The following is a 27,658-nucleotide window of genomic DNA, read 5'->3' on the forward strand; positions in this document are numbered from 1 at the left end:
TAGATGACCTTGACCTTAAAATCAAACAGGAGATCTACATTTTAGTGTTATTGTAATAATAAGTACTCATAATAATTGTTTAATAGAGTAGAAGTTTATTACTATACCATGATTATCACAGTGTCATAATTGAAAATTTACTGTTTATGTTAAACTTGTAACACATTGGATAAATCTTTCTGAGAGAATATTGGTCCTTTTCATCATAGTCAGAGCTGTCATTAGTAGCACAGTATTCCTTAAATGACAAATAAACAGAACTAAGACCCAGCTGAGTTGATTGTTGTGGTTGAGAGTTACGTCTGATCCACGTCCTGGGTAAGGTCCACTTTGACCATGTTGGTGGCAGTGGACATTCCACCACCCCGTAATCCCGCCAGGAAGACCTGGGGCCGCGGAACATTGGTGGAGGCGTCCGTCTTTGTCTGGGTCTCCTGCTCTCTGTAATGCGTAAAAATGACTGGTAAAATGGTGGTTACTTTAACAACTCCAAGATTCATACTAAGATTAGGTTGATTGTTTCAGAGTTTAACTCTTCAGAAAAGGGCAATAAATTCCATAAAATCATAAGATTTTCATGAGCTAACCATTTTCAACACTACTAAAGACTTGAATAAGAAGTAAATGCTTGTCCTAAAAAAACGCATTATTTCCCGATCATATTATCTTCAATCTGTTGATCAGCTCTTGATATAAAGTGTAATACATGAACTGACAACATTGATGTGATATATGAAGGAGACATACTTTGGCGGCCAGACTTGTATGGCAGTATCCCTCCGCATGTTACTGAGATTGGTCTGTACTGAGTGTGTGATTCGTGTCCGCAGGTTAGCCTGAAATACAAATGTTTCATTTGTTTAACCATCATTACTGTAAAATCACATCTTTTCGAGAGGTCAAATTTTCGAGGTTTGAGGCAAAAAAATTGGTGGTGGGTTTAGTAGTAATGCATATGAAATTTTACATTTTCTGGTGGTAATAAATTTGTGGGTTTTTCCATACCTTGAAAACAACAAAAATTAAACCACCAAGAAAATTAATGATATCACAGTATATAAAACTATGGTATGTATTTTTTTTTTATTCTAAATGTTTTGTTTTCTTTTTTTCTCCCTATAAAATTTTTTAGTCTAAATCCAATTTCTCAATACTTTTTATTCTGATATGCCTTTTACAACACTAACCAGTTTAATGGCCTTCCTCCTGAGTTCCCATTCATTCCATTCGTACGACTTGACAATGTTAGACTCCATAAAGTGTGTGTCTGTCTGTGTACCACTATCACATTTAGTGACCGGCTTCTCTATCATACGACCCTGATCTTTTCCCTGTCAATTAAAATGAGCTAGTTAATTAGTAACAGGCTGTCAGAAATGGCTTGGCTTATGATGATTTGGACTGCATTTCTGAGCTGATTTGTAATCTATTTGGCTTATTTAAACTTACCTGTGAATATGGTGTTATCGTGGCAAACTGGGTGTGTAACTCTAGCAGCTGAATTAATTCGGGACTTTTCTTTGCACCTTCTGCTACCAGTCGAATGTAACTGTCAATCACAAATAACACATTTATTTTTAAAATATTTTTCAAAGTCCAAGATTTTGTATGTAAGCCAGGCCCACTTTAAACTTTCAAATACAATACAGTGTGGGTCTAATAAGGTTTCTGGTTTTGAAGAAAAAACATGTTATTAGGTTTAAGACTGACCTGTCTGGATTTTGAGCGAATTCTCCTGCAGCATTTTTATTGGAGAAGGCATAGTAATGATCCTTGTATCTCAGCACTCCCACCTCAGGGTTTGACGGAATCAGAAGTCGGTCATATTTAGCTAAGGACAGAGCACAGTAACCCTAAAGACAAATAAATTAAGAAATTTTACTTTGCTGATAAAACATTTCCATCAAATCATAAATTTTGTACATGTACCACCAATGTGCACATTATTTTTATCTACAAATAAAAAAAAAGTTTCATAGCGATTTTTCAACTAATGATTTGGTAGTTTGTTTTTTTTTAATTAAACTTTGATTTCTAAAATGACAATCTGTACTGAATCTACCTACCCTATACTGTAATGGCAGTTTTGTGAAGTTTTTAGTGGTTTCTGGGAACAGCCAATCAGCATCTTTGAAATCTTTGGGATTAACTCTGTTTTCTGGACCAGATGTCTGTAAAAGTAATCCATAAAATGAAAACTGGGTATTTAAAGAGAGAAACCAATTATGAACACTTAAAAAAATTATACTGAGATAACTAGAAGTAAAACTAAATATAAGATAGGTTCTTTTTGAGTGGAAAATTTTCTTTTGCATACAAAAATTAATTTAATATTTTCTCTAAATTATTATTTTTTCCTTAAAGGGGATAGAGGTAAAAATAAGATTTAAGCAAAATTTTATTCACAAGACAAAATCAGACGCATTGTTGAAAATGAATTGTTTTAAAGGAAACATGGTGAGTGCATACACAGTGAATAAGTACTTACATCTTGAATTCTTTGTTCATCAGTTTTTACAATGACACCCTCTAAAAATGGACCAAGTGCTTCATCATTGAACAGTTCTCTGTGACCCTGTAAGAAATAATGATTTATATATGAGCTTAATTGTCTAGTACTATATAAAGCATTCTGGTTAACAGCTAAACAAAATTTCTAAGCCAACAAGGCTCACATGTTTCACACTGACAATAACTATAATCTTATATTATGCAGATAATGAAATGCACCTGCCAAGATTCCATGATTTACCTTAATCAATAATGATATATTTTGATGGTGATCTAGTAATGTTTTTAAGTCCCATTATGATATGATGTCTTTCGTATATCCTTGTTATATTGCTCATGACTTACAGGATATTCTCACCCTAGTATATGATACATGACTATCAAGGATATGCACACCCTGGTATATGGTTCCAAACTACTCAGAATATACTCACCCTGGTATATGGTTCCAAACTATCCAGGATATACACACCCTGGTATATAGTTCCAAACTATCCAGGATATACACACCCTGGCATATGCATGTATGGTTCCAGACTATCCAGGACATACACACCATGGCATATGGTTCCAAACTATCCAGGATATGCACACCATGGCATATGGTTCCAAACTATCCAGGATATACACACCCTGGCACATGCATGTATGCATGGTTCTAGACTATCCAGGATATACACACTCTGGCATATGGTTCCAGACTATCCAGGATATGCACACCTTGGTTTATGGTTCTAGATTATCCAGGATACACACACCATGGTATATGGTTTCAAACTATCCAGGACATACACACCATGGTATAAGGTTCCAGACTATCCAGGATATACTTACCCTTGTGTATGGTTCCAGACTATCAGGATATACTTACCCTTGTGTATGGTTCCACACTATCAGGATGTACTCACCCTTGTGTATGGTTCCAGACTGGCCAGGATATTACTGAGGACACTGAGTAAGACCATTTCATCCTGAAAACCACTCCACAGCTGGGACAGATGGATGAACTGGGGCTGTAACATAAACATTTCTGATAAATCACAATCATATACAGTAAGGTTTTTTTAAATACATAAATAATTGTTGAAACAAAATGAAATGCAGGGACAAAAGAAAGATAAGATGATCTTTAAAAAATAATTTCAGTATACCTTAATAGGAGTAAATTTCATTTGCATTTCTTATAGTGACAAGTAATTTGCCATTTGAAATCCATTTTATGTTTTTGTACCTTAAGTCAAGAATGCAATGTCATAATGACATTCATACCATATACTATTCAAAACTTGATATCTGCAAGTATAACTGTATATAGTTTTAACTTTTCTTGTATGTGATGTTTACCCATCTATTTTTTTCCTTATTGTTATCCAATGTTAAACAACAACTTACATAGACTTGTGCAGTGGGGACAGCTGTTTTGGACTGTACAGTGGCCTGTAGTTGCTCCATTCTAGATGCCAGCTGTTGTTCTAATAGTTCAACTTGCTGAGCACAACTAATGACATCATTCTGTAGGGGGAAAAAGTTAAATAAATTTTTAACTGTTCACTATTATTTCCCTTAAAAATCCAGAGTACTAATTTAAACAGGAGGCAATTATAACTTATAATTTATTTCATACTGTCAGCATTAGAAGTGAATTTGAAATCAAACAAAGATCTTGATTTGTTTTATCTTTGTATGCTTCTCGCTAGCAACTAAACACCTTAATAATGACAAGTGAGAACAAATTATACATACCAGGATAACCCTAAGAAAGGCCTCGTGTTGTCTTGTGTTTATTAAGGCTTCCTTTAGCAGCTGTGAGGACGGCCCTTCCTTAGAGTCCCCAGATAAACTTTTCTCAATCAGAGCTAAATCAACAAAGAAAATCTGTCAGTCTACATTAAGGTCACTAACTTAAGAAAATATTCAGAAATAGCTTTCTGGTTTGACACTTATCAAAAATTGGTACAGGTATTTTGTTGTTTTTTTTGTGCTTTTTTTGTGACAGAATAGTAAAAGATCAAATACAAGGAGAGTGACGCCTGCTTATGCTTCACCTCTATAACTTTGCGGTATACCTGTATATTTGTTGGCTGATTTTAGAGTTGCCTGGATTTCTGCATCCACATTCTGAGTGGTGGCAGGGACAGCTTCATTTAAAATGGCAGGTACTGTTAATTAAAAGTAGGAAAAGATTTATTAATTCTAAGTTCTTCAATAAAAAATCTCAAAGAAAATGGAAGCATATAAGTAGCTGAGTCATTAATTGCTAAAAATTACTAAACATTATAAATTCATTTCAAGCAAGTACATTTTGGCAGTATTAACCATTTTAATTAAACGTTATACAAAACAAACATACAATCATCTATTCCTTCTCCTCCTTTTCCGCACTCCTTATTGAATAATCTGATTCCCGTTACGATCATCGTCAGCTCCAGGAGTTGTCTTTCCTTATCTCTCTTTGTTAGTGACATAAAAGTTCCCAGTTCTGTTTGTGGGAAAACACTTTGCAGAGCAGCTACAAGCAAGAAAAAATACACTTTTAATTTTATGAGTATAAAATGTACAATCAGAACATTTTTCTTAGCTATCCATGTTTTAAAGAATTTAAGTGGCATATTATAACAAATTCTGATTGTTATAGATATATTCCACCATCTGAGTGAGGAGCCAGGGGTGTTGATGTTTGGCTCCTCTTCTCATTTGAAAAGAGAAGAACAGAATTGTCTCCTTGGCTAATTCTGAGTCTCAGTTCAAAAATTAAAATTCTCTGCAAAACTCATGTATACCTAAGCTTATAGAAGTATTTTTCTCGTAAAGGTGCAATTTTATACGGAGTTCAGAAATTTGTGGCATTTTATGACCTTGACCTCATACCTGTAGCTTCCCTGACAACCGCTATGTCTGTAGGACTGCCTAATCCCGACCTTAGTAAGACAGCAGACACAATCTTCCGGTACAAACTCTCTAACTCCTCTCTGGTTCTGGCTCGACTATCAGTGATTTCTCTTATAACAGGCTGTAACCGAGACTCCAAGACTCTCCGATGTTCCTCCAAAAAATCAGCTGAAAATGCAAAGATCAAATAAACTATAGAAAACACGTTTCATCTTTTAGAAGGAGTTTTACATCAGTAGTGAAGCAACAGATTTTAATCAGATATTTTTTTTTTTAACTTACATCGTGTTGTGTAATTCATGTCAAAGTACACCTGCATTTTGACAGTTTCCAAAGCAGGTGATCTACTGTCCATGAGTCTATCAACACACAGCTAAAAAAAATCAGTTAATTTTTAGAAGAAAGAAAATTTCTATAATTAATTAAACATTAATAATACATTACAGATTACTATATTGTTAAGAAATTAAGTATATAATATTCTACAGACAGTATTCATCATTGGAAAGAAAGGGAGATAACACCTACCAAAATTTGATTTTTAAAATAGCCCCATAATGTAAAACCCCTGAATTCATAATTATATGCTTCATAATTCTTCATCCGTTCTGTATGATTACCTTGATAAGCTTTTGGACATCATCTTTAGTCAGAGTTCTGTCTACATTAAATTCATTTGACGGATCCAAAACGACAGCTTTTACCTGTAAAATTTGAAATACAAAGTTGAAGAGATCCCCATCTTTATATCCCCCCCACCCAAATTCAATCATGACATTGTCTTCAAGAGCCTGGTTCACTTAATGCATAAAATGGCCCTGTAAATATACCAATTGATTGATTTTGATTGATTTTCCATGCAATTCTGAGGCATTAAAATAAAATAGAGACTTAGTGCTTTCATTTCCTATTAAAAATTTTCTCCTAAAAGTCCAGGTCTTGGAGAACTGGCTTTATAAAATTGCAATGTTCTTGAATTTTACGGTAAAGAGGTATAATTGAGTACTTCCAGTGAAGAAAAATAGTATCAGCGCACTCTCTGATCTAAAATATAAAACATGTTAGATCAGAGGTTGTGCTCTACATCAAATATCGAAAAATAGCTTCCAAAAATGGCCGTTTTGTAGACTTTTTCAGAATATAAGGAAATTGATGCATTTCATGACGTCATAATGCATTGACTAGACAGAAAATGACGTAATTTTTTATGGATATGCAGTCACCATGCAAAGATCTAAGTGATTATTCAATGCATTGTTAACTAAAACTATGCAGTTTCAGTTTTTCAGAAATTCACAGGGCAAAAGTGAACCCTGTTCTTTGGTATAAAGTTGAAATATGATATATTATTCATTATTTGTGAATCAGAACTGCACTGCATTTACCATGAAAGCAACGAGAGTTTCAGATACAGCTTGTCCTTTACTGGCACATTCCTGTGCAATTTCCCTGATGATGTTTTTAATCACGCTCTCCGCTTGAGCTCGAGACATGTTTGTTTATTTTCTCCTCTCAGTTTCTAAAAAAAAAGTAAGAAAAAAACTTGAAGTAAAAATAATCACTTGTCGAATTGTATTTTTTTCCCCGGAAATAACGATACATGTTATTAAAGATACTAAGAATATTCAAAAATTAGCAAGAACGACTTACTGTTAACTATAAACGTAGGCAATCGTCAATAAATACAAAATTTCGGCACCTAGTCTCACCTAGTCCTCCATATTGTTTATCCATAGATACAACTGCGTGCGCGTAATCCGGAAATGTAAATCCCACGTGACCCAGATGGCCGTCATCTCTCACTGACTGGAGACAGAGGATGTGCATCACTGTAAATTTATCAATTATGTAGACTCTGGATAATTAGCAAGTGCAATGTGGCAAAAAACGGACAGAAGTCAAAAATATGGAGTTGGTAAGTCACAAGTCATCGATCTTTGATTCTTATAAGATGTTTAAATGTGTGGAAAAGAAATGAGGAAGTGAAGAAATAAGATGTTTATAACATGTTTAGGAAGCATCATCAGCACGATCAAATAAAAAATGCAGTGACTAATCAGCCAGTGAGGCTCATTAAAATGCAGGAAAGGAAGTGAATTGTCTGTTACAGCAGTGGATATATTTTGTTCATAAGATATAATGTTTTAATTTAAATTAAAAATAAAAAATGTAAACATGATTTATGAGGTTGATAACCATTAAATGAGAAGTAATTTAAATACAAGTAGACTGTAAAGACAGTGCACTTTCCCATCCCTTGTAAGTTGTCCCTTTCTACAATTATTAAATTTATGTTTATTGTACTGAAATATTTCTAAACATATGGTCTCTTTACCCCTAGTAAATGCATGCATCAAAGGGACTTTTGTTTATCTAGAGACATATTATGATTCAGCTACATTATCTCAACCACCCAAACCTCAAATACCAGATATGTGCTGAAGTGATTTGACATTCCCTATAACTTTTTTTTTTGTTTTTAACCTCCTGGTCAACTCGAATCATTGGATGGATACTTCTCAAGTTCAGTCTTGGTTTTGTTGAGTTCAAGTTAACAAGGATTGACTGTATAAAATTGATTTGTTCATTTTTAAAGCCGAATCGTTTCTATGCAACCCTGTCCAGCATTGATCAGACTTAAAAATAATAAATGCCTACTGGAGTAATAATTAATTGTATGATCATTTAAGCTGCAGAGTTTGCATGTGACCTACATTTTAAAGATGATTAAGGATCTAGTTGAAACAGCTTCGCATAAAGTAGAATAACTTGCATATATAGTGTAACGGGGGTGGGGGCAGCAATCCTCTACTACTATTGGACCGCTCTCTCACTCTATCTATAGGGGCTGTCTTATCTTTCGTGGCAAGGCTTGCGTTACACAGCTCAACCCGAGCTCAGGAGGGCTAGTATGGCACAGTGGTTCAAAACTCAATACTCTTTAATCTTATATCACCACACACTAAATTATCTCCCTTTAATCAATGAACTCAGATAATACACCACTGCCCAAAATCTAAACCTCCTTTTATTAACCCGCGCTCTCTAAGTTACACTAAATTTATTAATACACGAAATCTCTCAGCTTTTCTTCTCTATTTGTCAAGCTTGTTACAACCTAGACCTAAGGAAATCACTAAAATTCTTAAATTATCATTACTCAGTTCTTATACTCTTATATCCCACAATTTCCATCTTGTTGGAAAATCACACTTTGATAAAACCTTGTAAATCTCTGTACTTGAAATGAGACAAAATACAGTTTTACAATTTATTACAAGAATTATCTCTCAATTAAACAATCAACAAACAAATTCTAAGCTCTGTCTCAGTCTGTCTGTGTCACCTATTAGTCCTGACTTATCTGTCTAAAACCAACCTCAATACAACTCACAAAACTCCTAATTCTCAGAACTTCCTTCCAGACCTCCTGGATGAAAGTAAAAACCAATAACTAAAACTTAATCCCTTAAACCTAATTAATTCCTAACAAATTTCAAACACCAGTAATTCCTGCAAATTTCCTAAGTCTGAATTTCAGTTAAAAACAGTAGCAAAATTTAGAAATACACTAGCTTCCGTAGCTAATTGTATAAATTACCTAAACAATTCCAAGTGATTCTAAAATTTAACAACAATTTACCAAAAATTCAAGCAACCAGCAAATTTTAACCAAGTCCAATTCTCAGCTAAAATTCACTAAAACCTGACCAAAACTTCCTACAAAATTCCACAAATATTCCAAAAGTTCCTAAAAATCCTTAAAATAACCCTGACTCTTCTTAAAATAAAACTAAAAAGTCATTATTAAATCTAATTTAAAAACGCCCAACCCATACTACCTCCTTACCCTAAACACGACTTCTCTAAATGAATCAACCTAGCAGAAGAGCAAAAATTCCTTGAATCTCTCTCTTTTATACAAGAACATGACGTAAAAGTTGGAAACTGTTGGACATGTTGGAAAACGTTGGAGAATCTCTCGTGACATTTCCCGTAAACAGCAAAGTCTATAGAAAAATCTAATAACTACATACAAGACAACTTCTCTGAATGAAAGTAATCTCTAAATACATTCTTCAATTAGAATAAGTCAATTAATCTCCATTTAAATCAACAAATAACACAATTAACTCCAAAAATCCTAAAACTATCGTAACTTTTACGATCGGGCTCGACCTACACAATTTACGACCGCCAAGTTCGTAAACAAATCTACCAGTCTATAAACTGCCGATAATTAACTGAAAACAAGTTGAACTTCAAGAAAACATGATTTCATCTATAAATCTATGGTTCATCTACTACAGAAGACCAATTAAAGTCCCTGAAACATGAAGTAAGCTAAAATAACGCCACAACTTTACTACTGCTATGATCAGCTGATTTCTACATAACTCAATACATGTGCACAAACTATTTCAACTCCTGTAAATCATTTAAACTTGTCAATAATCACCTATCAACTACATGCAAAGCATAAATTAATACATATTTCTGCAATGTCAAGTATCTATAACACATATACAAATTCATCTTAACTCTCCTATAATGTCAACAATAATCAGGTTCAATAACTCTGTATAAAACTTATCTGTCAAATCTCTGGACCGTTACACTACCCTCCTCTCAAAATATTTGTGTCCTCACAAATGACTAATCTCAAGTAAATGTCAAATCTAAACATTAAGGTCAAACTGTCTACCTTACAATGTACAATCATCAATACATTACAATAATATGACATAACTTCTGAAATTAGAACTTTGGCTATAATTTACACATATCAATGCTTTAATTTACCGTCCTTTATTCTTTCCTAGAATAGAATATCACTTAGCACAGTTCCATTTAACACAATTCCATTTAGCACAGTTCCATTTAACATAATCACGCGCAGTTCCTGGTCCTTCTCATCAAGGCATCGTCTCGTCAGATTACTTCTTCCCGTCAAGCATCACTGTCTGGTCCTATGGTCCATCTCTGCTTGGCTCATCATCATCACCTCATACCATCATGGTAATTGTCAAAGCTGTAAAACGTTTACCTTTGTGTTCTCCTTATGTGGATCCTCTGTGAATGATGGGGGTCTTGCTCCACCAATGCCCCCTTCTCCTGTCCCCTTCATGGCGAGATTCCTGATGATTCCAACGTTGGTTTCCCACTGCACAGGTAAGGCTGTGGTGAAGGTTCCATCGTTGCCACCATAGACAGTGGATTTTACAGATGGCAGTAAGTACAGTCTCTTCACTGGCACTGCACCATAGCCGGTATCCTTTCCTTGACTTTGAGGTAACATCAATATGTCTGATCCTAAGTCAAACTTCTTAGTTTTGTCTTCTTCATCTCCCTGGATGATCACGGTGTTCACCTCTTCCTCAGAGATTTCCATGCTGATTCTACTACCCATAACTTCATCATTATTCTCAACAACATTATCTGCCATTGTCTCTGGATATCTAGCAGCAAACTTTTCTAACGGTTTCACTGTAAAACCTTTTGACACTTCAGTAAACTCATCCTCTTCTCTATCAACAAGTACTGGTACATCCACAATCATTTCTGATTTGGAGGGAATCTGATAATCTTCCACAGCACAAACTTTCCCCAGTGGGCTGGGTTGATGGTTCTGTATGCAAGGGATGGAACAATCATTCAACAGGATGACACCCTCATGAAGATTAATAATGGCTGGTCCACCTGGACCCTTCATCAGCACATCTAATCCCAATAAAATTTCATCTTCAATTTCAGCAACAACTAACTCTTCCTCAAACTTCAATTCTCCTAACTCAAACTTGAACTTGGCTTTCCCCATCTCCTTCAGAGGTTGGCCATTTACACTGGTTAACATGTAAGACTTCTCTAAGTGGGGTCGTACATCCTCAGGGATCTTCCTGTAGGCTCGGTCTGACAGCACCGTCCGGATAGCTCCCGTGTCGACTGTAAGCATGACCTTCATGCCTTGAATCTTCCCTTTTATGTAGATGCCCTCACTCCTCACGAGTTGTCTTGCAATTTGTGTGATACCTTGATCACAAAGGGTGGTTACTCCTGTTGGTTGTGTTGTCTCCTGCATTTTCCTATGACCGTTATCTTTCCCTTCCGTTTGGGTCACTCCCTGGTCAACAGGAGTGACCCTCTCTAGTTTGACGACAAGTGGGTCAAATTTGGAGAGGAACTTTGCATCAAGGTTTCATCTCCACTTCGCTGGATATCGTTGGGTCGTTGTTGATTGGCAGTACTAAGAGTACTCTGTTGGAATCTCCCCTCGTTGTTACGAGTTTTCTGTTGATTCCTCAGTGGACAGCTCCTGGCAAAGTGTCCGTTTTGGCCACAAGCAAAACAAATTCCATTATTTGGTCTACTTGTTTGAGGATCTGCTTGTCCCCGGGGTGCTGGTAGGTTACCATTGTAAGGTGATCTTACATTGAAGGCATTAGTGGGATTTTCCCTCCTCCCTGGCCATTGGTTGGAATCAGATGACCTCTCTGTAGACTGCGTCTGTAGTTGAGATCTGATTTGTTCCTCTACCAACTGCTTTACCAGATTTTGAAGATCTCCTTCCTGTATGGTAATGGTCCTTGGAGCACCTGTTTGGTATTTCTGTTGTGCAGACTTCCATCCTGTTGATTGCTTTTCCTGTGGCTTTACTGATTTCTTAACAGGTTTTTGCTTGACTGGAGCATTGACCTGTCTTGTGGGTTTCTTTTCCTTCCTGTCACTGTCTTCTGGATTATGGGGATATCTGGTGGTCTCCAGGTAATGTACCACATGATATACAGCATCCTCGATTGTCTCGGGCTCCTTATTCAGTTCCACAAAAATCCTTGTCTTCTGGTCTCGAAGTCCTAGGAGGAATCTCCTTAACAAATCCTCCTGTCTGATTGAGATGCCTCTGTTTTTGTAAGCTTTATCATACAAACGTTTAAGCTCAGCAGCATACTCCTCGGCTGATTCACCAGGCTGTTGGTTCCTGCGGGTAAACTGCATTATGTAGAGTTTGGTAGTCTCAACTTCACCAAATCTGCTTTGTAGCTCCTTCAGTAGGCGTTTGTAGTTACTTAGGACTGAGGTGGGTAACTGTCCGTATGCAAACTCCCCAGCTACTCCTTGTAGCCTTGGGAGGATTTCACGCAGTTTTTCCTCCTGTGTCCAATGCTCAATATGGGCGACAGCCTCAAATCTGTTGTACCAAACTTCCCATTTTTCAGCCGCTCCTGTAAAAGCTGGTAACTTCACATTTGATTTCTGGCCTTTGTAGGTTGGTTGGAAAATCTCACTGGTCCTGACACTGCCATTTGATGACCGTCTCCTGGGTATTGGTTCTATCTCTTCCTCTGAAGATGAGGGGGATTGATTCTGGTCCCTGGATGTTAACTGGGTTTTCCTCCTCTGATGTGCCATGCTCCTCGCAAGGCGGTCAGAGGACTTACCATTTTCCAGTTTCTTAGCAGCGTGGTCAGAGTTCTGTTGGTCAGTGAATCCTGCAAAGGCTGTCTGGATAGCTGATACAATCTGACTGGTCATTTCCTTCAAGGCTCCTTTTACTGCATTGTAAATACCAGGTGAATTGTCTCCCGCATCGTTGGAAGAATTTCTTGTAGGAGTTGGTTGTTCTGTTAGATCAGCGTTTCCCAGCCTCCTCCGTAATCCAGGTCTTCCAACATGCCTCACTGGTGTAGGCCTTCTCACTTCACGTAGATCTGCATCTCGCCTAGTGCTTGGTAGTGATGGACTGCTTCTCATATGGACTTCAGCTCCAACGTTGATTTGTGGTCTGACAGTATTTGGCATGTCATCTTCCTCAGATGACACAAATTCATTTGCTGTAGTTTCATAATCTGTAGTTTCTCCTTCAGTGACAGTCAAGGTTCCAATGTTCATCTCATCATCTGTAATCTGCTGTATCTCCTCATGATCAGCTTGACTTCCCTCTCGTCTAGATTTTGTTGAGGCTTGTTGTCTCCTCTTCACCATCTTTGTAGTTAGAGATGTTCGTTTCACTGGATTTGTGGTACCAACACTCCTTGGTTGGAATTACAAATCCTACCGGCGACGCCAAGTGTAACGGGGGTGGGGGCAGCAATCCTCTACTACTATTGGACCGCTCTCTCACTCTATCTATAGGGGCTGTCTTATCTTTCGTGGCAAGGCTTGCGTTACACAGCTCAACCCGAGCTCAGGAGGGCTAGTATGGCACAGTGGTTCAAAACTCAATACTCTTTAATCTTATATCACCACACACTAAATTATCTCCCTTTAATCAATGAACTCAGATAATACACCACTGCCCAAAATCTAAACCTCCTTTTATTAACCCGCGCTCTCTAAGTTACACTAAATTTATTAATACACGAAATCTCTCAGCTTTTCTTCTCTATTTGTCAAGCTTGTTACAACCTAGACCTAAGGAAATCACTAAAATTCTTAAATTATCATTACTCAGTTCTTATACTCTTATATCCCACAATTTCCATCTTGTTGGAAAATCACACTTTGATAAAACCTTGTAAATCTCTGTACTTGAAATGAGACAAAATACAGTTTTACAATTTATTACAAGAATTATCTCTCAATTAAACAATCAACAAACAAATTCTAAGCTCTGTCTCAGTCTGTCTGTGTCACCTATTAGTCCTGACTTATCTGTCTAAAACCAACCTCAATACAACTCACAAAACTCCTAATTCTCAGAACTTCCTCCCAGACCTCCTGGATGAAAGTAAAAACCAATAACTAAAACTTAATCCCTTAAACCTAATTAATTCCTAACAAATTTCAAACACCAGTAATTCCTGCAAATTTCCTAAGTCTGAATTTCAGTTAAAAACAGTAGCAAAATTTAGAAATACACTAGCTTCCGTAGCTAATTGTATAAATTACCTAAACAATTCCAAGTGATTCTAAAATTTAACAACAATTTACCAAAAATTCAAGCAACCAGCAAATTTTAACCAAGTCCAATTCTCAGCTAAAATTCACTAAAACCTGACCAAAACTTCCTACAAAATTCCACAAATATTCCAAAAGTTCCTAAAAATCCTTAAAATAACCCTGACTCTTCTTAAAATAAAACTAAAAAGTCATTATTAAATCTAATTTAAAAACGCCCAACCCATACTACCTCCTTACCCTAAACACGACTTCTCTAAATGAATCAACCTAGCAGAAGAGCAAAAATTCCTTGAATCTCTCTCTTTTATACAAGAACATGACGTAAAAGTTGGAAACTGTTGGACATGTTGGAAAACGTTGGAGAATCTCTCGTGACATTTCCCGTAAACAGCAAAGTCTATAGAAAAATCTAATAACTACATACAAGACAACTTCTCTGAATGAAAGTAATCTCTAAATACATTCTTCAATTAGAATAAGTCAATTAATCTCCATTTAAATCAACAAATAACACAATTAACTCCAAAAATCCTAAAACTATCGTAACTTTTACGATTCGACCTACACAATTTACGACCGCCAAGTTCGTAAACAAATCTACCAGTCTATAAACTGCCGATAATTAACTGAAAACAAGTTAAACTTCAAGAAAACATGATTTCATCTATAAATCTATGGTTCATCTACTACAGAAGACCAATTAAAGTCCCTGAAACATGAAGTAAGCTAAAATAACGCCACAACTTTACTACTGCTATGATCAGCTGATTTCTACATAACTCAATACATGTGCACAAACTATTTCAACTCCTGTAAATCATTTAAACTTGTCAATAATCACCTATCAACTACATGCAAAGCATAAATTAATACATATTTCTGCAATGTCAAGTATCTATAACACATATACAAATTCATCTTAACTCTCCTATAATGTCAACAATAATCAGGTTCAATAACTCTGTATAAAACTTATCTGTCAAATCTCTGGACCGTTACAATAGTGTACATAAAAGTCAAGTGATGTAAAGTCTTAATTTCTGTTGACAGGGTGAGGTAAAAGACAGATTTATAAAATGACCAAAACCTCTAATAGCTGAATAGTTTTATTTGATTTTTTTAAATATCTACTCGTAAATGTATTCAGTATGTACTCATTATGATTTCTTAATTTTACATAATATTGTTATTATTGTAGTGATGTACCTTTAATTAATTAAATAAAAGGTTTTTGACAATAGTTTTATTTTTATTTCAGTTATCTACAACTACCACTCCAGACTGCCACACAGACTAGATTTAAATATTGGAGACACTGTTCACATAAGTGAGGAATTAGATGGTCAGTTTGTTTATGATATGATTAGCATGGTTATTTCATTGTGAAAAAATAATACTCTAGCTTTTTTGAAATCTTTTATTTTCTTCAGAACATTAACTAAAACAAGTTTGATAAATGTGTATTTAAAACAGTATAATATATTGGTAATCAGATCAAGTGTTGATTAAATAAACTTAATGCTGCATCAGTTTAAAGTGAAAAATCCTCAGCTAGCTGTAACAGAGAATGCCTGGTGTTTCAGATCCTTGTACATGCAGAAGTGTTAACATATCAGTGGAAGGAAAATTGAATGATAATTATCCCTACAAATAGGGAAGTACATGAAGCGCTCGGTAACTTGACTCCTAGGTGCAGTTTGTAAATAGTTTAAGTGGCCTCATTGTACATGGTGTCTGATGCTTAAACATTTGTGTCACATTTATGCAAGTAGGCTAAGAGCTGCTTTCATAGTAAATTTCTGTCTGTCCATCTTCTGTCTTCTCATGTGGGATTTTTTTTCTTTTCATTTTTATGCCCCTGTAATCAAAGATTCAGAGGTGTATAGTTTTTACTCAGTCCATCTGTCTGTCTGAACTTTGCTTGACTGCAAAAACTTTAACCTATTTCGTAACTTTTGAGTGGTTGGGGCCATGGCTTTTATATTTCACAGGATTTTGTGCAGATTTCTTTTAAAGTACTTCTACACCCTACACTCATTACAGATACATTTAAGATGCCTCTAGCACATGTATTTTCATTGCTGGATTTCAAATACTGTGATTTCATTTAAAGGAATATTAACAATGATAATGATTTTAGAGTAGTTTTAAGTTTCCTGGAGTAGTCTCATTTCCAAGTAACTAAAAGCATTATATTGATCAAACTTACATGGACGATACATTTAAGGATGCACACTACCAGGCTTGCTTTGGATGCTGGATCTGACCTACAATTTCCAAATGTTTGACCAAATTCAAGTTCTTGCAGCAGGTCTTTTCCAAGCGACTATAAGGCTAATACCAGAACCAAGATTGCATGTATGATGCATCAAAGGATGCACAATATGAGCATTTTTACAGATGCTGAATCTGACCTACATTTTTCAGACAAGTGACCAGGTTAAGTTTTTTAGAAGTAGGTCCATTACTAGAAGAAACTAGATGGCCTATATGAACCAAACCTGCATGAATGATACATCAATGGATGAACACTCTCAATCTTGCTTCAGGTTCTGAATGCCAGCTTCATTTTCTGGATAAAATGACTTTATCTTTATGTTTTTAGATATTTCAACATCCATATTTACATATTTAGATCCATTCCCAAGTATTGAAGTAACTGCAAGTTCTATTCAGACCAAAATTGCATAAATGTATTATGTTGTACTAGCATCTTGGGATGTACACTACTACAGATACAATATTACCTGTACATGTAGTTTAGTGTGGGACTTTGCCTGACTTAAACACAACATTTGTTGAGGTTGCATGATACCCATCAATGAATTCCCCATTTGTATTTCATGTCACTTTGACTAGAATATTGTCATTCTTTATGAATGATACATTTTTTTGTTGCAAAATGTAATGGTAGCAATATGATGCTGTCTATAGAAGATGTAACTAATACAAAAATCTTTTATACATGTATATAACTATCAAGTAGCAATTTCACTTGCCAAAACTGTTGAACAATAGGATTTTTTGTTAGTTTTTGGGACATACAATAAGGGGTTTCTCAGATGTCTGCATATTAAAATATCAGGAAGAGAAAAGGGAATTGAATTATTTTATGCCCCAGGGTTCCCTTATTTTTCATCTGGCTCGGTCCCAGATTTAGATATGAGAGCTCTTCAGATACAGCTGGACTTAAGTGTTGAACATTGATATCTTGGATACTGCTGGATATGTCAAACTGATTTGGAAGTCCCAATCAATTATTCTTTTAAAGTTTTTTACCTGCAATAACTTGAATCAGAATATCTCTTGGAAAGTAAGATGCCCCAGGTTATCATAGTAGCCCAATACCTTTGTGTTTTTGTGTTGTTGTTGTTGTTTTGAGGCCAGTTTTGTGTTGATCATGTGTAAGGTAATAAACAAAGGGGCTGAGTCCATTTTGCTACCAAAACTGGTATTATCTATTATAATAAGGAAAGAGTTAATGTGATAATCATGATAATAATTTACGACCTACAGAAGAGACCCACAGTATGTCTCAGGAGTCATCCTGTAAAACATTACGATTTTTTCCCTGTACACCGCAGTGCTATTTTAATTATCAAAGTAATATTAAGTTCTATTATTTGTATTGTGGTCCCAGCTTGCTGAGGAAGTTTTTGTTCTTTATATATACATTAATGCATTATGAGGGGGATAGATTTTGGTGTTGTTAAAAGAGGAAGTTGATAAATGAGTTTAACTTCCTGCTTTAATGAGCAGCTAAATATTGTCTGAAGTGTGTAAATATTAGTTTATCTGCACAGTGATATGCCTCAGTTATTGAAGATAGACATCTTTTTGCTTCTGCTAAAATGTCTGATATGTAAAGGTCCATTACTTCAACATAAAATGAAAAAGATTATCATTAAGTCTCATTTTCCTTGCTACTTTTTACCCAATCAAATTTTTGGGAAGTAATATATAGATGGGGACTAATCTAGGTCATATTTTCCACTAAACAATATACAGTGCAGATATATTTCCCAAGATAAAATTTCCCATTGAATAACTAAACTTCCCTTTAAAATTTTACCTACAATTTTTTTTCTAGTATAATTTTTTTTTCTTTTTTTATTCTAAGTATTCTAGACTTGTAAATGTTATAAAATTTTTAGCTCTATTAGCGAAAGACCAGAAGAGCTGTGTCTGTCATCCTTCAATATGTTTATCTGTCTGTCAATCAGTAAACAATTATTGAAAGTGCTACTTCCCATGCAGTTTAGGGCTGATTTCAGTAAAATGTTCTACATAAGTAAGCTATATTAATCCATGTTTTTACATTTCAAAAATGATAAATACTGGCTGTTTGTCTCAAAACATATAATGGTACTAATCACCATGGTCTAGTTTCCTAAGGTTTACAGTGTTCTTAATCAGAATGATGTCTGAAGCTTTTTCTGTATCAGTTGCATTGCTGTGAGATTCAGATGCATGAAATTAAAAGGAAGTAAACCTGTTTATTTTTTGATGTATTAAATTTCACTAAATTTAAAGATAATTTTTGCTTTTAGATTGGTATTATGGATACAAGATAAAAAACAAAAATGAGATTGGAATCTTTCCCAAGTCTTATATCCATGTGCGAGAAGCTGTGGTTGCTAAATTTGGGTATGTTACCAAAATTCAATATATTTCTCTTGAAGCTTTTGGATTCAAATTAAGAGGAAAGAGAAAAATATTGGAATAGATATAGAGGATTCATTTCTTATTGTTAATTATAGGTCCCTGGAACGTGTGACCTCCACAGAGTCTCCCATTGCACAGGAAATCAGCACAGTGCTGCGAGAATGGTACATCATTTGGAAACAGTTCTACCTGGTTTGTACCTGTCACATAGTTAATGGAGAAAGTCTGGTATGTTCAGGCATTAGACTGAGTATTACCATACTTCATTGCTTTCTAAACCTTAATTGGGGGAGGGGGGATGTATTTTCACCATGGTATTCACCATCGTTAATTATTGTAGTACTTCTTGGATGGTTAAATTCCTTCTTTTAGATAAAACTGCAACCGTTAACAGGATAATTTTAATTGCTCTCAGTTTTCCTAAGCTAACCGGCTGATATTATATTTATTTACAGGACAGGAACGAGGAGTTGGAGAAGGTCCAAGGAATGATGTTAGAACTGATGGACTGGAGAAAAAAAATCATGTCCAGGAAACTGACCAACGTAAGCTTGTTTGTTGGTTCTTCTTGCTTCTGAATGATAAAATTGAGAATGCTCAACTATTTCCTGATAAAACGTGAATCATTGATATCACATTTCAAAATAAATTTATTTTAAAATTACAAAAATCCCACCCTCTCCCCAAAAAAGGGTAAATTGCACACTGAAAGTTTTTGCAATGTATACTCTTTGAGCATTTGCAGTGGGTTTGCGGAAAGCAAAATGACTGCTTAGTTTATATGTAGGTAGAATTTAACACGTAAATATTCATCATTTTCAGCTTTTATTCCATGAATATTTTTACTTTCAGGAAGAAGTCAAAGATCTTCAACAGAAAGTTTCCTCTCGGATAGATTTTGGAAATGCGTAAGTTTAATCTGTAAAGTAGGTCTTGACTACCCTCCCATACTTTTCTCAATGTCTGTGCTCAAGCTGTGGGATAGTGAAGTAAATCTAAGTATTACTCTTGCATCTTATACATGTTAATGTCTTTCTAAGAAAAAAAATGAGATAAAATCACCCCATCTGTTTTTGCAAGTCAAATTATTTGACTTACGCATAGTTATATCTGAATAAAATTACAAGGATTCATTTAAGAAAGAAGTAGTTTATACCTTTGATTTAGATAAAGATTTTTCTCAGAGAATTTATATATTATTTTATGAACGAATGCTATTGATGTTCTGTAATTATTTGTATATTAATGCTGTTGATGACCTGTAATTATTTGTAGGATGCTGGGTTTGGACCTGGTGGTCCGGGATGAACAAGGAAACATCCTGAATCCTGATGACACCAGTGTTGTAGAGCTGTACAAACTGGTAGGTCCTTCCCTCAAAGTCAGAGAAGAAAGTCCAAGGATGCTCTAAAAAATAGCCTTTATACATAAAATAAATTATTGTTTGGGCGGAAATTCTAATTTGAATATGATTACCTACATATTTTTATCCTTATTATTTGAGTTCATAAAAAAAATAGCTGTGTGGCCTTTTCTTTGTAATGAAAGCTTCAAGCTCAGTTGAAATTCTTTGATCAAAGTTTGGCTGTCATCATTTAAAGAGCCCATACTCTAGTGAGTATTGTGGACGTTAGGCCTGTTATTGTAGTGTTGACTTTGTCTTTACAGCACGAGACGGCATCAGACAGAATCCGGTTAGAACAGAACACGGTGACGGGGGAGAGGGATTTGTCTGTTACAGGACCACAGACATTCAATCTCTTCGTCCAGCTGAGAAACTTTGTATGTCGGATCGGAGAAGATGCTGACATACTGATGAGTTTGTATGATGCCAAATTCAGCAAGTTCATCAGGTGAGAAAGGAAAGGTGTAAAAATACAGAAAGGGTAGTACATGAAATTCTGTCTGTAAGTTCTGCACGGTGACTGCTAATTGTGTACTGGACAAAACAAAAAAGTACATATTTACTTGAATTTAAAAGAAAAGAACTAAAGTCATTTGATTAAATTTCTTTGTAATACATTTTTCCCTTTGTTTTACAGTGAGAACTATATAGTCCACTGGGGCAAAGATGGTGTGCCAAAAGATATAGATATGTTAAATAATTTCCGGGTTGTGTTCACTGTGAGTAAATTAATAACATTTTTTATCTGAATTTGATTAGGCCTAGGATTATCAAACTTTGTCATCTGATGCATCTTGGGTTGTGTGTCACGCACAAAAATTTTTCGCTCTGACCTTTGATTAAGAAGTTATAGCCAAATATGGAAAAATTTTCCGGCTCATAACTAGAAAACCATAAGACCTACAATCATCAAACTTGGCCAGTTTATCATGTTTATTAGAAGGTGTGTCATGACCTATTTCAAGGTCACTGTAATCTTTAATATAAGTGAATTTTTTTTTTAAAAATGTGTCTTTTTACTATTCATTTACACATCCCAAATAATGTAAGAGTATTGCACTGTTCTTATTAAAAAAGTGTTAAATCAAGAAAATTCTGATTTTTTTTAAAAATATACTTGACAGCAATCTAAAACAAATATAATGTATGTTAGAGAAATCCCATGTCTCCCATGAGTGTAATTATCAAGCACTGGTCAAGAAGAATTTTGATAACAGAAAATTGCATGTCAAATTAGAAAGAAATTAATGGGTTTTGAGTGCGAGGAGCTAACTGACAGAGCATTGGTGTTATCTATATCCCTTGAGAGTTGGGCAAATGGGTAAGCCTGTTTGATTAAAAATAGCTCTTGTTGACTATCTTAAGTTTTGAAATGAATTTGATGAAAAGTAATTAAAACTAATTTGATATTGCATAATAGACTAATCTGATATGTAATTTTATTAATTTAAAAACTAATTTTATGGGGTGCGGTTGAATCAGCATGTCCATATGAATTACATATTAAAACCTGTCGGACATTAAATCTCAACCAAAAAAAAAATCTTTGAGTATTTTATATGCTTTTAAAAAAAATTTATAGTAGATAGTGCAGACCCATTCATCTCTTGGTAGTAATGAGTAGACAAGCATCCAGTTAAAGATTAATTAATGAGTTTAATGTAGGAAGGCTAGCTGTCTCAGTCGCTCTGATTAAGCAGCCCTTTGGGGATTAGACAGAGGAACTGCTGGTCAGTTTATAACATACGAGGGCTGTTCGAAAATTATTGAGACATTGTGTATATTTTTATTTCTAATGAAGGACTTTTGTTGAAATTTGGCATATACGTTTGGCATACACTAAAGGATAATAAGAGCAAGAAATATTTTACAAATATTAAATATTTTCTCTACAATGGTATATAAATATGTCAGGGATTGGGGTGTCCTTGAAAGTTCTTCACGGAATCTGTCATTGAAAATATGTAAACCCAGAATTCTAATTCTTCATGGATCCATTATGAGAGTGAAAATAATTAAGTTTAAGCAAATAATTTTTCAGCTTTGGTTCAAATTCATGTTGTGCAACTTTGGTAGAATTTTGATCAGAAATATGGAGATCATAAAAAAATTAAGCGCGATAGAGAAATCTGATAACAACGAAAAAATGGATTTTGGCGTCAACGGCGGAGCAGCCAGAATACCTAAAATTTTGTGTAACGCAATGTAGAACTCTTTTCAAGACTAAACGACCTGCTAAAACAATAACACAGAGAGAAAATTGAAGTGTTAGGGTTTGTTTTTTCATTGGTATTCGTTTTTTTTAAACAATTGATTTAACTAGAGTAAAATTAAATGATCTGATCGACCATGAGTTATTACGTACATATATGTACAATATTGATTTCGTTACGGTATTTAACCCGCGTTGCTTAAATTAGCACTGCATAATTTTAAGTCATCCTTTCCCTCAAATGAAAATTTTTGACTAGGGTAGCAACAACATAATTTTCAAAGAATAGTTTATGAAAGGAGACTGTATGATTTTTGTAATTTTATATATGCAATAACAAAGAAGGAAGAGCATTAAACGCTTCCCGATCGTTTTACATGTTTTAACAATCGACAGCTAATGTAACGTTAAATGACGTAGCGAGGCTGCTCCGGGTCGTTAGACATATGCATATTTATTACTTCACCAAAATTTATCTAATTATCGTAGGAATTAGAAATTTTGCGTAAGTGTTTTAGTCGCTCTTTATAAGATGCTGATGAATTTTCATGAAATTTTCTCTGTCCTTAATAGAGTAAATGTAATTGTCTCAATAATTTCCGAACAGCCCTCGTATGTCATTTGATGGCCAGCCTTTTCTTTTCAAAATTAATTTGGTATAGATTAAGTTGTTAAGACTAATTTGATGATGGGCATTTGACAAGGTCTAACACAACCAGCACAGAAATCTATCAGTGATGTAATATTTATTATAATTGATGCCTACATCACAGGGGATGGATAAATATTTTAAGGAATGGAAAAATCATCGAAATCTTAGAATCAAGGTTGATGTGATTTTCTTGCACCTAAACTGTTCAAGAAAATTGTAATTTTTTGACGGGCGTATCATGCTGTGGCGCGGCACTTTATTTGATATTTAACAGTCATATTATCACATGCTTCTAAAGACAGATGTGTACATTTATCATGTTTATTTGTACTGAGAATCACTTCCTATTTGAGCTGTCATTTAATCTTTGTTTACATCTGTCTTTTTTTTATCTTTCTCTTTTCCGTTTAGGATCTAGGCTCAAGAGATCGCAATAGAGAAAAAGTATTTCTAGTCTTCCAAATAATAAGAATAGGTACGGCAATAAACCTTCTAATTAGCATTTCTAAACTGAAAAAAATATGTTAGCTGGTCTGATCAGAATATTCTTTAAGAAGTTTTAAAAATATATTTATAAAGAGTTGAAATCTGCTTTCTTGAGATATCTGCCATTCACGTATAAAATCTTCAGAACCAGTGATCTCATTAAGCCAGTCTTTTCTCCAGGTGTGATGGACCCCAAAGATGTGGACGATAAGAAGCAGACGAGAGGACTTCGCCGACCGTTCGGTGTGGCAGCTATAGATATCACAGAGTACCTCGGGGGACTGAAGAGCAACAGTGCCGAGGAGGATAAACAAATCTTTATTCCATTTCAGTCGTAAGTTTACAACAGGGCATCTGGTCTCTAGTTGTTAATATTTTTTTCAAATATATACTATATATACTACAGTAGTAGACTGCCACAACAAAATTTCTTCTGGAACACCATGAAAACATATAAGAATGGACTTGTTTGTATGATCTCACTACAGACAAAGGCCACTGTCATGTAGATAAATCATTGATTATAGAGTTAAGGTTAGAAGGGGCCAACATTTGATGTGGAAATATCTACGTGGAGGAAAAAAATCTGTGAAAAGTGTCGAGGGTTTTATTGATTTACATGATCATATTCATTTATATATCAGGAGGAGAATGCTGTCTTCATTGAATGTTCTGTTTCATGGCCCCCTTGTTGTATACAATTAAATGCAAAACCAAACATAAGAATTTTGAAATAAGTGAATACTTTGTACTGGTATGTATAATTTTGAAAATTATATTAATTTCATAGATGTGGAGAAAAAGAATTTATGGATGGTCTTATCAAAAAGGTTGTAGTTGCAAAGGAAATTAACCATAAAGGTCAGGGATTGTGGGTGTCCTTGAAAGTTCTTCAAGGAGATGTTAAACAGGTGAGAAATTCATGTTCTGTTCTATTTGTTATTTTTTATGGATTTTGTGTAAATTATGCCTTTGAGGTTCTATGGCACAGCTGTGATCCACACACCTTGTTCATGCTTTGAAAATGCCATTATGAATATAATTTTCAACAATTTTGAAACAGGTTCGTTATAATTATTGTGAAGAGCTCTGCTGAACCAGACTCAAATTTTCTCTCTGAATTATAATGACTTTGATCACTTCTAGTCCCATTCTACTCTTAATCCTTGTATATTGCCTAGTAACTTTATACGTGAATTTTCTTTTGCAGGTCAAAGAAGATTACCCCCATTTGATTGGTCCAAATACTTGTGTCTCCAGAAAGCTGGGCTTCCCAGATGTCATTATGCCAGGTCAGATTTTATTTCAAAATTCATTGAGAGGAAGTTGCGAGTTTGGATTTTTGTAAAATGTGTGATTTTTTTGCTTCAACATTAACAAAGGTAAATAAGATAGATAATCTTGATTGGTTTGTGAATACATCATATTTTAACACTTGAAAATAAATCTGTATTTAATGGTTGTCCCAGGAAAGGGAGGTAAGGGTAACAACAAATAGTAGAAAACCCAAGTTGTTGTTTATTTTAAATTTTCTGTTTAGATTTATATTGAATTGTGATTTTTTTTTTAAAAGAGGAAAATTTAATAAATGCCATGTTTATTTTTTGTTGCTTAATTTTACCTCTATATATTTACATACTGAATAACAGAAAATTGTTACTTTTGTTTTTGTTAAGAGCTGTGTTGTGTTTTATTTCTCTTATTTATTTGCATCTTTTAGTGCAAGTACAGTAGCTTGTATTTAGTCAAGTCAATGATTTTTTTTTCCACTTTCACAAAAAAATTGTGTGTATTGAATGCAAGACACAGTTATCATTTTGTATAATGTTTTTATATATTTTTTCTCTACTAAACAATAACTTTCCCAATCACAGGTGATGTGCGTAATGATATTTATGTCACGATAAAAAGCGGAGAATTCACGCGGGGACCAGCTAAAACTGCTGATAAAAACGTGGAGGTGACGATGCTTGTCTGTAACAACAAAGGAGAGATCCTTCAGGTAGGCGGGGGCATATTTGAGAACTGTCATTTCCAAGGGATGATACTATATATAGTAAACTACTGTTTGGTAGCTATTTTAGACAAAATTCTCACAAAGTTTAACAAGCATGTTTCCCATCCATTCAATAAGTTTATAAGACTTGAAATAAAAAAAAAGATGAATTACAATGTCAGGGCAGCATTCAAGATCAAAGCAGGTAGCTTAGCAGCAAGGCTAGATACATGTCAATCCCTTTACAAAATGATGACTTTCATTCGAGAGTCTTGATACTCTTGTTTCATCAACCTGTTTGTATGACTGTTGAATGCATTGTATGGATTAAACATTGAAACCCCTAAGTAGCAGTTGGGTTAATTATTAATTGAAATTATAGGTCTAAAAAGAATCATATAGCCACTAATAAAAAAGAACTGACATAAAATATAAAGTATGTGCTGTATGTAGCACTATACAGTATACTGATGTATAGGGAATGAATTTTATGTTCTTGATTTTGTTAACAATTAGAAAAGAGATTGTATTGATTGCTGACAACACAAGGATAATTTATTTGTTTATTACAGAATGTAATTAGTCATGGCTGTGGGGGTGAGATGATGTCTGAGTACAAGACTCTTATCTACTACCACGAGGACAAACCAAAGTGGCACGAGACAGTCAAAGTAATTACACTCAGCTGAGAAACATATATACTGTAAACCAAGTATTATCTGTGTGCAAAAGATATCTGTGGGTTTCTTCAGTCGCAAAAGTTAAACGGCGTGAACTGATTTCAAACTGACGAATCAAGAAATAAAAGATGACACGAATAATAGTAGATTTACAGTAGTTAAAATTGTCATCCATTTAGTATGTTTTAAGTTTACGTCAAGTGTCTTGTATTTCTAATTGTTTCCTTTTGCCAGGTTGCTATATCGACAGAAGAAGAATTCAAAGGCTTACATCTTAAGTTCACATTTAAACACAGATCAACAAGTGATGGTAATACTGTTCTCTCTCTCTCTCTCTCTGAATCTTCAAACAAGAAATAAGGGGGAAAATCCAATTTAAAAGCGTGCAAACCTGTTATAGCATCTCCCATGATTTTGTTAAAGTCTGTTTCTTGATATTTATAGAAATCACCCCTCTGCTTTTCAATTTCTGTACTCTCTTTTTGTGTGTATTTGATGAGCAGATGATTAAAAGCTTCTCTTTATTTTATTTTTTTTAGCAAAAGACAGGTCTGAGAGACCATTTGCAATGTCATTCATCAAACTCATGAACAAAAATTCAACGACGCTGTCAGACACAGATCATAACCTGCTCGTCTACAAGGTAGGAGTCTGTTATGATGAAAAGCTAGAAATTCTCTCTAAGTCACGGCAAAATATCTGTTGTTAAAACCCTAGCAGTTGTCTCGACCTTAAATGAATGGCTTGCTTCCTCAAAGCTCAAAATGTTCCTTGTTCTTTTAAATTTCAAGCTTATGTATGTAAAGCAAGCTTTCACTTGCTCAGACTAATTAAACAAATGAAAAGCAAGTACATTTACTTGTTAATGCACCCTGCAGATGATTGACTTCATGCAAACTGAAGTACCAACATGGAGTTTACTTTTGTCCTGCTGAATTTCATGTGACTTTCAAATCACAGCATGTATAAATTTTAACCTTTGTAAATAATTAATTAAAGCAATCACTTTATAACCTTTGACATTTTCGATGACCTCAATTTAAATCTCAAAATGACATAGCAACAAAGTGGCTCAGAGAATAAGGAAGATAAAATCTTAGGCCATGATTTTGTCAGGGATTTAAAAGACTGAAAATTGATAATATTTAAGAAATGCTGAATTATTTTTGAGAGTCGAAATTCCAGTATATATGAAACAAATCTTTTGTTAAATAACCTTGTATAATCTTGTAAAACAGACACCATTCATAATCATATTTGATCC

At 34.7% G+C, this 27,658-nt stretch overlaps 2 protein-coding genes across 8 annotated transcripts in view; one reads left to right on the plus strand and one right to left on the minus strand.

Moving 5' to 3' along the window:
- Positions 1–72: 72 nt before the first annotated feature.
- On the minus strand, positions 73–7,105 carry LOC134228710 (cilia- and flagella-associated protein 206-like). Its single transcript, XM_062710388.1, has 17 exons — positions 7,051–7,105; positions 6,786–6,919; positions 6,021–6,104; positions 5,683–5,773; positions 5,380–5,568; positions 4,862–5,020; positions 4,578–4,670; positions 4,255–4,367; positions 3,904–4,023; positions 3,420–3,524; positions 2,489–2,575; positions 2,067–2,171; positions 1,711–1,853; positions 1,450–1,549; positions 1,188–1,331; positions 748–836; positions 73–441 (listed from the first exon to the last, which is right to left on the minus strand). Exons 2-17 carry the CDS (start codon positions 6,891–6,893, stop codon positions 297–299), a joined length of 1,875 nt encoding a protein of 624 aa, XP_062566372.1. The 5' UTR covers positions 6,894–6,919; positions 7,051–7,105; the 3' UTR covers positions 73–296.
- Positions 7,106–7,165: 60 nt separating this feature from the next.
- The window catches only part of LOC134228712 (dedicator of cytokinesis protein 1-like), a 48,466-nt gene continuing 27,973 nt past the window's right edge, over positions 7,166–27,658 (plus strand). For all 7 annotated transcript variants that reach the window (XR_009984056.1, XM_062710394.1, XM_062710395.1 and 4 more), the window contains exons 1-17: positions 7,166–7,315; positions 15,557–15,640; positions 18,849–18,945; positions 19,059–19,155; positions 19,419–19,508; positions 19,816–19,871; positions 20,239–20,326; positions 20,632–20,816; positions 21,006–21,087; positions 23,644–23,707; positions 23,899–24,052; positions 24,509–24,629; positions 24,929–25,010; positions 25,593–25,720; positions 26,287–26,385; positions 26,629–26,704; positions 26,934–27,037. Coding sequence is in view for 6 of the 7 variants with exons in the window: in XM_062710394.1 (XP_062566378.1) it covers positions 7,276–7,315; positions 15,557–15,640; positions 18,849–18,945; positions 19,059–19,155; positions 19,419–19,508; positions 19,816–19,871; positions 20,239–20,326; positions 20,632–20,816; positions 21,006–21,087; positions 23,644–23,707; positions 23,899–24,052; positions 24,509–24,629; positions 24,929–25,010; positions 25,593–25,720; positions 26,287–26,385; positions 26,629–26,704; positions 26,934–27,037 (1,647 nt within the window). In the remaining variant the exon portion in view is untranslated. The remainder of the gene's footprint in view (positions 7,316–15,556; positions 15,641–18,848; positions 18,946–19,058; positions 19,156–19,418; positions 19,509–19,815; positions 19,872–20,238; positions 20,327–20,631; positions 20,817–21,005; positions 21,088–23,643; positions 23,708–23,898; positions 24,053–24,508; positions 24,630–24,928; positions 25,011–25,592; positions 25,721–26,286; positions 26,386–26,628; positions 26,705–26,933; positions 27,038–27,658) is intronic.

The sequence above is a fragment of the Saccostrea cucullata genome, unplaced genomic scaffold (assembly GCF_032062105.1).
Source record: "Saccostrea cucullata isolate Sc308-1 unplaced genomic scaffold, CSIRO_AGI_Scuc_v1 ctg54, whole genome shotgun sequence".
Taxonomy (NCBI): Eukaryota; Metazoa; Mollusca; class Bivalvia; order Ostreida; family Ostreidae; genus Saccostrea; species Saccostrea cuccullata.

Excerpts from the sequence above, each read along its gene's own strand:
- LOC134228710 (XM_062710388.1), bottom strand. The coding sequence starts at position 6,893 with ATGTCTCGAGCTCAAGCGGAGAGCGTGATTAAAAACATCATCAGGGAA. Across the intron at positions 5,774-6,020 it reads ATGTCCAAAAGCTTATCAAG|CTGTGTGTTGATAGACTCAT; the intron begins GTAATCATACAG and ends GATTTTTTTTAG. Across the intron at positions 2,172-2,488 it reads ATGAACAAAGAATTCAAGAT|ACATCTGGTCCAGAAAACAG; the intron begins GTAAGTACTTAT and ends TTACTTTTACAG.